The sequence below is a fragment of the Nannobrachium achirus genome, assembly GCF_963921795.1.
Source record: "Nannobrachium achirus genome assembly, chromosome: 23".
Lineage (NCBI taxonomy): Eukaryota > Metazoa > Chordata > Actinopteri > Myctophiformes > Myctophidae > Nannobrachium > Nannobrachium achirus.
In genome coordinates, this window is record NC_137830.1 from 51,591,776 (window position 1) to 51,602,368 (window position 10,593).

At 39.4% G+C, this 10,593-nt stretch overlaps 1 protein-coding gene across 1 annotated transcript in view; it reads left to right on the forward strand.

The window, feature by feature from the left end:
- The window catches only part of cacna1c (calcium channel, voltage-dependent, L type, alpha 1C subunit), a gene marked incomplete at both ends in the record, with an annotated part of 341,751 nt that overhangs the window by 255,105 nt on the left and 76,053 nt on the right, over positions 1-10,593 (forward strand). Inside the window, one exon of the mRNA XM_080754433.1 lies at positions 9,988-10,075. Coding sequence (XP_080610559.1) covers positions 9,988-10,075 — 88 coding nt within the window. The remainder of the gene's footprint in view (positions 1-9,987; positions 10,076-10,593) is intronic.

Below are 10,593 nucleotides of genomic sequence, written 5' to 3' on the forward strand. Positions count from 1 at the left end.
TCAAACACTTTCATGTCAAAAAGGACCCCACATTTTATTATGTATTTGAATGATTGTGATAGGGACCCCTGTTTTCAAAATTACTCCACGCTTTTCTAAATTTTCCGAGATTTTTCCAAATTATTTGAAAATAGCTGATCTACAAGCTCAGAACGCATTGCGATGTGACACATTTTGAACTTGTAGGCCGGCTATTTTTCAACAGCCAAAGTGTAGATAGGGATAAAGTGGTTAAACAGTTCCTCAATTTGCTCCCTGAAACTCCCTCAAGGACCCCTGGGGGTCCCCGGAGAACCCCACTTTAAGGACCAGTGTTTTATATAAACCATTGAGCCACTATGTAACTTGTCTGTGTGAAAGCGCTTCCCAAAAGCCTCAGCATGTTGATTCAAAGTGACATGAGTGAACAAAAACAAACCTTGGCCAACAGCAGCGGGCGTATTTGCTCATCTCTTGTTTTAGACCTGGAAATCACGGCGTTGAGTATGTTTGTGTTTGAGGAGGTACTGTTTCCACACTCATCTTACTCATTCTGAAGCCACAATCCGCCCTAAACTACCACATCTTACTATTAGCTCAGTCTAGTCTAGTAGTTGTGTACACTACACAAACATTTGCAGTCCCTTTAGTTTGTTCTTCATCTTTTTGGTTCAAACACAACGAGTTTCAGTGTTGACTTGTTAACAGTTGACACTTTACAGCAGTGGTTCTCAAAGTGGATTCCAGGGACTCTGTGGGCTCCTTTAAGGGGGTCTAAAATCTGACAGTGTACAAATGGAACCAAATGGCAGGTCCATTTGGTTCCATTTGTACACTGTCAGAGTTAAGGGGAGAAACGCAAAAGTTTGGGAAACACTGCTTTACAGTATAACTGCTGGCTACATTACAGAGTTGACATGTAGCTAGGTTACAGAGTTGACTAGGTTACAGAGTTGACATGTAGCTAGGTTACAGAGTTGACATGTAGCTAGGTTACAGAGTTGACATGTAGCTAGGTTACAGAGTTGACTAGGTTACAGAGTTGACATTTAGCTAGGTTACAGAGTTGACATGTTGCTAGGTTACAGAGTTGACTAGGTTACAGAGTTGACATGTAGCGAGGTTACAGAGTTGACATGTAGCTAGGTTACAGAGTTGACACGTAGCTAGGTTACAGAGTTGACATGTAGCTAGGTTACAGAGTTGACATGTAGCTAGGTTACAGAGTTGACATGTAGCTAGGTTACAGAGTTGACATGTAGCTAGGTTACAGAGTTGACATGTAGCTAGGTTACAGAGTTGACATGTAGCGAGGTTACAGAGTTGACATGTAGCTAGGTTACAGAGTTGACATGTAGCTAGGTTACAGAGTTGACTAGGTTACAGAGTTGACATGTAGCTAGGTTACAGAGTTGACATGTAGCGAGGTTACAGAGTTGACATGTAGCTAGGTTACAGAGTTGACATGTAGCGAGGTTACAGAGTTGACATGTAGCTAGGTTACAGAGTTGACACGTAGCTAGGTTACAGAGTTGACATGTAGCTAGGTTACAGAGTTGACATGTAGCTAGGTTACAGAGTTGACATGTAGCGAGGTTACAGAGTTGACATGTAGCTAGGTTACAGAGTTGACATGTAGCTAGGTTACAGAGTTGACATGTAGCTAGGTTACAGAGTTGACTAGGTTACAGAGTTGACATGTAGCTAGGTTACAGAGTTGACATGTAGCGAGGTTACAGAGTTGACATGTAGCTAGGTTACAGAGTTGACATGTAGCTAGGTTACAGAGTTGACTAGGTTACAGAGTTGACATGTAGCTAGGTTACAGAGTTGACATGTAGCGAGGTTACAGAGTTGACATGTAGCTAGGTTACAGAGTTGACATGTAGCTAGGTTACAGAGTTGACTAGGTTACAGAGTTGACTAGGTTACAGAGTTGACTAGGTTACAGAGTTGACTAGGTTACAGAGTTGACATGTAGCTAGGTTACAGAGTTGACTAGGTTACAGAGTTGACATGTAGCTAGGTTACAGAGTTGACTAGGTTACAGAGTTGACATGTAGCGAGGTTACAGAGTTGACACGTAGCTAGGTTACAGAGTTGACACGTAGCTAGGTTACAGAGTTGACTAGGTTACAGAGTTGACATGTAGCGAGGTTACAGAGTTGACACGTAGCTAGGTTACAGAGTTGACACGTAGCTAGGTTACAGAGTTGACTAGGTTACAGAGTTGACACGTAGCTAGGTTACAGAGTTGACTAGGTTACAGAGTTGACATGTAGCGAGGTTACAGAGTTGACATGTAGCTAGTACAGGGTTTACCATTGTTGCAAGGTTACAGTGCTTAGACATGCTGAGAGCTTATCAAATGATGTACCGCAAACACACAGGTCAAGTTGTTGCGTGGCAAAGTGCGTTAAAGTATTCTGTTTTATTCTGTGATCATTTGTTTCATACTCTTCATGTTGTCTCACAATGGCCTGATTCTAGTTTATTAACTTGTGTACTTGCCATTTCTAAGAGTTGTAAACACAGGGTAAACCTACGGGCATCATGCCTACAACTTGAATGTACCTACCAGGCGACAGCAAAACTAATTTACTATACTACTAAGTAACCTCTTAAACCCGATAAACGTCATTGTATGTAAAATAGTGAAAATAGCTAATCTACAAGCCCCAGGAACATATAGATTGTCTATTTTTCACAGTATTTTCAATTTTACCCTCTTATGACACTAGGGTTCATGTGGTTAATGTGAAGAAAAAAGAAATGTATGCACAACTGTATGCACAAGACTCACATAAACACCCTATAAGTACTATAACATATAATACTCACATAGACCCCCAATAAGTACTATAACATATAATACTCACATAGACCCCCAATAAGTACTATAACATATAATACTCACATAGACACCCAATAAGTACTATAACAGCATTGTTTTCATGTTGCATCTCCATGTACACACGTGTAACACACTGGGATAAGGCCATTATTACGTTTCACAGTCACATGTATAAACTGCTTTCTTATATATTATGTTGCATTTCTGTGATATTTCTAATGTTTAATAAACTATATTACACTCTGTCTTTGATGGCCGATAGCCTAGACTTCTCGACGTAAGTCAACATGGTCCTCATTAATAATCACATTTAGCTGCCGCGCACATTAACTGTGGAAAAGTTACTCCTTTGATTTTTGTATTCCTATGGCCTTGGACAGTTTACTGTTAACCTCTATCGGACATGTTTTCCTCTCAAAGTGAGTCCTAATGTATGATGCTGCTGAGATGTGTTAGTTGAGAGTTGTTCCTTTGACGGTGAATGGGTGAAGGTGGCATTGAGCTAAACATGGAATGGTCCTTTAAAGAGCCCTTGAATAAACAAATCTATTGTTACAGTAGGTAAATATTTCTGGACTATTTAAATGGATAACAGTGAATGGCACTCTCATTTTTAAGCATACAAGAATTTTTTTTTTGTTAACCTTGTACATCGTGGTAGTTTTAGGTTTAAAGGTCCCAGGCTCTTCTCTGCTGTAGCGTTGTTGCATTTCTTCCAGTTTGCTCACTGTAAACGACTCTGAATGCCTTAACGTCTACTTACCATTTAACGTTAAGTGGTACATTTATATAACGCCTTTCTTCAGAGTGCTTTACTTTGTGCATTACATTCTCCCACTCACACAACATCACATCAGTCATTCACACACTGACGGCAGAGGAAACCATCCAAGGCACCAACCTTCTGCTAGGGGCGTATAGAGGGCATGTTAGGGGCGTATAGAGGGCATGTTAGGGGCGTATAGAGGGCATGTTAGGGGCGTATAGAGGGCATGTTAGGGGCGTATAGAGGGCATGTTAGGGGCGTATAGAGGGCATGTTAGGGGCATATAGAGGGCATGTTAGGGGCATATAGAGGGCATGTTAGGGGCATATAGAGGGCATGGTTCCACCTATCCAGACCCCATTCATGTTCCCCATAGAGATATAAAATATTTATATCAATTATTTTAAGCCCAGAATCAAGAATCAGAATCCTGCAATACAGCAAATGAAAGTAAACATTTCAAGGAATATAGAGAATAAAAAAAATAAAATAAAAAAAAACGCTTGAGAATTGACCGAGTTATGGCCCAATCAAACTGTTGTGTCCTTACAACCAAACATTTATTTTTGCGCTCAAGACTGACCAGGTCTTAACGCTATGCGATAATTCTTTTTAAGTCATGGACAAAAAAGAGCAAATATCTCAAGATACCGCATTGCACCCTTAATTAACATATGAACACTCCCCATGCGTTAAATATGGTGGCGAGTCTTAAACCTTAACCCTGCAAGGCCCAGCGTTGCTTTTTGGCAACATTTTTTAAATCATTTAAAAAAAATGTTATAATTAGTTTTCCTGTTCTTTTTTCACATTAACATCACCATTAAATCCTATTGTTTAGTATTACAATGGCATTGGCCATGATATTTGCATATAAATACCCCCCACAGTGGCTGACATTCACACCTCCCAGAGAAGTTGAAATTCCAGCGTCTGGACGAACAACATCTCACTTTTTAACTGAAGCTATTCCTCACTAAAACATAAGTAAAATGCCTGTAATATTTTTTTTCGTGATCATTAGAATGTCTAGAACACGTGCATATGTTAATATTGTGAAAAATATCCCCAGAATGCAAATTAGAGCATGATTTATGATTTATGGCTATAAAACCGTACAAAAACATTATACATTTTTTAACATTACATTTTTGCAGTGATTAGGACTGCTACAAAACCATCTGATTTAAAAAAAAAAATGGCCAGTAGAAATTAATTCGGGTCTTGCAGGGTTAAGTGTTGTATAATAAGGATTGCACATAAGATGGTGGCGTTATCACTTAATGGCATAAGAGCTGGGAATAAGACACTCAAACTAGGGCTCATAGTGTCTTGGACATGGAGACAGGAGATGGTTCCCAGATGGCCGAGCTTCCTCCTGAACCACTGCAGCAGCAAGCTAATTTTATGGATACGGCAGATGGCGTATCCACGTCGTCCATATGCAGATGGCGTATCCACGTCTAGATGCTGTGATGACGTATCCACGTCCATATGCAGATAGCGTATCCACGTCTAGATGCTGTGATGGCGTATCCACGTCCATATGCAGATAGCGTATCCACGTCTAGATGCTGTGATGACGTATCCACGTCCATATGCTGTGCATCACTTCAACACGCAAACGCTGTGATTAACTTCATCAGACGGTGGTGCCTGTTGTTCAAAAGCCCTTAACGAGTTCAATTCTGGTTGCAGCGATAGCACTTTTTAAACAAGCAAAGAAGAAGTACCCCATCCTGTCCCGTTCATTGTCAAAGGAGCGATGGTTGTCTTTATGGAGTCGTAGCCTAGCAGGGACAGAATGAAAGTTAACGGAACTCTCCAGGGTCTTAGTAATATCACGTGAATCGTATTTTCCCTGTTAAAGGTACAGTGGGTGTGGGATACTTCAGTGGTCAAACTGCATTCATCCATATATCCATCTATCCATCTATCCATCTATCCATCTATCTATCTATCTGTCTATCTGTCTATCTGTCTATCTGTCTATCTATCCATCTATCCATCTATCCATCTATCCATCTATCCATCTATCTATCTATCTATCTATCTATCTGTCAATCCGTCTATCCATCCTTCTGTCTGTATGTCTGTCTGTCTGTCTGTCGATTGCGACCGATAGGTCGCAGTTACTATCAAAACCTCGACCAGCTGTCCGTCTGTCACACGTCACACTTTTGCCCTGCTCATATCTCCGCAACTGTTGCCCCATCAATTCTCACATGGCCCTCTTCTAGCCCCACCAGGAGGCCGATTCTTGCAAAACACATTTTTGGACACTGCTCCTACAGATTTTGATCTAAAATCACGCACATCGGTACACATTTGCTCTACACGCATGTCATCAACATGGATCTGTCCCATTTAGCGCCACCTTCAGGCCGAATTTTTAACACACATTTTTGGACACTACTCCTACAGATTTTGCCCTAAAATCACACAAATCGCTACACAGTATGTCTACACTCATCTCATCAACATGGATCTGTCCCATATAGCACCACCATCAGGCCGATTTTTTCAAACACATTTTTGGACACTGCTCCTACACATTTTGCCCTAAAATCACGCTGCGACCTGACGGTCGCTTATCTCCCCATCAGGGAGTCTTACTGGTTTATAGAATAATTGACTTGGAGATGACCGTCTGTCTGTCTGATTTGTGACGATTTTGATTGTAAATGGCTCTAATTGTTGTACATCAGATGTGTTGTTTGTAACACCACCACAGCGTTGACATCACAGATGGAGTATCCCACACTCACTAAGCCTGCCTTTAACTGCCTTTAAACCTGTAGCTTCCCTCTTGTGAAATGACTTGTGATACTTTATGATTTGCACACAACGGATCCTTAATCTATGTGGAAAACTCACTCCTTTATGTGACACAAAATGTGTGATAAAAAAAAAAGGTAATGTCATTATCCTTAACTGTTATCCTTAAATGTTGCTTCCTTAAAGGGATATCTTCGCATATCGAACGTAGACTGTTGTCAAATGTTTTCTTTGTCACACTATTATTTATAATATGGGTGACAAACTAAATGTGCAAGCTACCTCTTAGGTTTCTATCAGGAATGACCTTCAGCAGGGTTCCCCAATAGGCGGCCCGCGGGCCATTTGCGGCCCGCGGGGGGCTACTGTCTGGCCCCCACCAACCCCAGTAATAAAGTATAAGAGCAGCAACAACACTAGTATATATCGTCGTTGTCGGGTGGAAACCTCGTATCTCCAAATTTGTATGTTCTTTCGCAAAGTAAAGCCCTGCTTCATCATACAAGGCCGTCGCACAAAAGTAGTGAAAACAGCAGATCTGCAAGCACACAACGCCTCGCGATGTGAGGCGTTGTGTGCTTGTAGATCGTCTGTTTTCACTAGTTTTTTAAGTTGTTTTTAAAATGATAAATGCAAAACAAACGGTTTTGGACATACAAGATTTTCACCCGACAACGACGAAAACTGTCGCTGGAGTAGTGGGAACGCCACCGTCGCCCCCTGCAATGTTGTGGCCCTCGGCTTGGTACCCTGGACATGATTCGGCCCCTTGGGGAAAACTAATTGGGGGACCCTGACCTCCAGTATAGACCAATCCACGGCGCGCTGCCCTCTAGCTGTGGCATCGCGGTGGCACCGCTTTGACACCGCAGTTATGATTGCCGTCCTCACAGTGCGTGGGTTTGTCTATATTAGTGACAGACTCAAATTGTAACGTGTCGAGGTTATCCCTTTCAGTCAAAGCCCTGAGAAAAAAAGAAACACTTTTTCCCTTCAAATCCCTTCTTGTGTTAGAAATGAAAAAAGGTCACACATACGCTGACCTTTGGCCTTTGTAACTGACACCTCCTCTCCAGTCTACTCCAGTCTAACAACTTTCTTTCTGTCTGTAAAAAATCCCTGTTCTGGTGTTTGTGTGTGTCTGTGAGTATCGTTGAGTGTCTGCGTCTCTGTTACCTCCACCCAGGGACGTGCTGGCCATTGGGGAAAAGCGGGACAACTCCCGAAACGGCCGGTTCATTCCCGGGCCGGTCCAGGCCGGGAATTTTTTTTAAATAAAGTGTCGGCCTTCGTTCCATTTTGGGGGCTGGCCGGCCAACAAAGTAAATCGTCACTGTCGGGCAGAAACCTCGCATCGCCAAGTTTCAAATTTGTGCATTTTCTTCGCAAAGCAAAGCCCTGCTTCATCACACAAGGCTGTCGCACAAAAGTAGTGAAAACAGCAGATCTACAAGCACACAACGAACGTTGTGTGCTTGTAGATCTGCTGTTTTCACTAGTTTAAATCATTTTTAAAATGGTTTTGGACATACAAGGTTTCCACCCGACAATGACGAAATATAACTCCTGTAATTGGCCCACTGGCTTGTCACTTGTCATGATCTGAAATGGCAAATCTTTGAGTAGCAGCAGCGCTATAGAGAGATCTCTCTCTCAATAGCGCGCAATGAGGGCCTCTGCAACTCTTTTTTTCCCCGGGCTGAATCAGGGGCCCAGCACGTCCCTGCGTCCACCTGCTTGTCTGTGTCTTCACTGCTTGTAGCTCACGTTGTGTAAATCCCACCACGGGGATCGATGAAGCTCCACACGCCGCTTCATTGGCATCGACAGTACTTTACGGCTACTAATTCATCCATTTTCACCGTATCAAGTACTGCAGTACGACCTGCACTGTTACTACTAATACTTCCATTGCTTCCATGACTGCTACCAGTGGGTGAATTGTTTGGTTTAAAAAATAAATAAAAAAGTCTTTTTGTGGTCAGGTTAAGAGTTTGTCTCCTCTCAAATTCACTCACTGAGTTATTGAGCTGCAGTTGATATTGAGCTGGGAATGTCATTTTATCTTAACGTTAAAGTACCATTTACTAAACTTACTACTATGACTACTGTTACTGTTACTGTTACTACTACTACTACTACTACTACTACTACTACTACTACTACTACTACTACTATTGGTGCAACTACTATTATTGGTGCAACTGCTACTGTTATTAGTTTAATAGCAGTCTTTAAGCCTATAGCATCTACCGTTGGTAGATCAATATATACAGTAGACAGATATATGTTAGGTAGGTAGTTAGTTAGTTAGTTAGTTTGTAGAGGTGAAACGATTAATCATTCAATCAATCATAATTAATGATTAATCAATCGACAAGAAATATCTAATTATTTTTTTGTAATGAATTGAATAATTGATTTAGAGATGATGAACATGGTCAAAATAGCCTATCCAATATTTACAACTCCACCCAAATTTAAAAGGCTTAAAAAAATAGTAGATTTTAAACGTTTTTTTATTATGCGATTGTGTATGCATTTAATTACCTAATTTCACCATCTCTTTATGGTCACATTGATTAATTGAATAATGTAATTGGCAGATTAATCGATTATGAAAATGACTAATACTGACGGACTAATATCATATACTAATAGATAGATTGATAGATAGAACTAATATCATATACTAATAGATAGATTGATAGATAGAACTAATATCATATACTAATAGATAGATTGATAGATAGAACTAATATCATATACTAATAGATAGATTGATAGATAGAACTAATATCATATACTAATAGATAGATTGATAGATAGAACTAATATCATATACTAATAGATAGATTGATAGATAGAACTAATATCATATACTAATAGATAGATTGATAGATAGAACTAATATCATATACTAATAGATAGATTGATAGATAGAACTAATATCATATACTAATAGATAGATTGATAGATAGAACTAATATCATATACTAATAGATAGATTGATAGATAGAACTAATATCATATACTAATAGATAGATTGATAGATAGAACTAATATCATATACTAATAGATAGATTGATAGATAGAACTAATATCATATACTAATAGATAGATTGATAGATAGAACTAATATCATATACTAATAGATAGATTGATAGATAGAACTAATATCATATACTAATAGATAGATTGATAGATAGAACTAATATCATATACTAATAGATAGATTGATAGATAGAACTAATATCATATACTAATAGATAGATTGATAGATAGAACTAATATCATATACTAATAGATAGATTGATAGATAGAACTAATATCATATACTAATAGATAGATTGATAGATAGAACTAATATCATATACTAATAGATAGATTGATAGATAGAACTAATATCATATACTAATAGATAGATTGATAGATAGAACTAATATCATATACTAATAGATAGATTGATAGATAGCGCTGGAAGGAGAGGGCCGTGTGTAAGCTTGGTAGTTGAGTGTAGGTTGAGTGTGTTGGTGTTGTACTGTAGGTGTGTGTGTGTGTATGCATGTATGTGCGTGTTAACAGGAGTGTGTGTGTGTTACTGTTAAAGGTCCAGTGCCATCAACGTCGTGAAGATCCTCAGGGTGCTGAGAGTGTTAAGACCACTGAGAGCTATCAACAGAGCTAAAGGCCTTAAGGTTACACACACACACACACACACACACGCACACACACACACACGCACACGCACGCACGCACGCACGCACGCACGCGCGCACGCACGCACACACACACACACACACACACACCAAGGTTATAATAGTTTGGGATTTTTCCATTGGTTTTTATTTTTATTAGTTTTGAGGTTTTGTTTTCAATTACAGTTTAGTTTTTATTCGTTTTTAAAGTGGGGTTGCTAGTTTCGTTTCGTTTTTTGAAAATGCTTAGTTTTAGTTCAGTTTTTATTAGTTTTAGTATTAGTTTTAGTCTTTCACGTAATATTTGTCAGGGGTGAGATTAAAAAAGCTCCGGAAAAGGTATTGTCTATCACCAACTGTTGTTTTTTATTTTTTATTTCCACAAAAGACAAAAGACGAAAACTAAGGAGATTTTCTTTATATTTTTAGTTTATTTTAGTTAGTTTTGTAAACACACAATACCGTTTCAGTTAGTTTTCGTTAAAAAAAGCTTAGTTTGAATTTTTATTTCAGTTAAC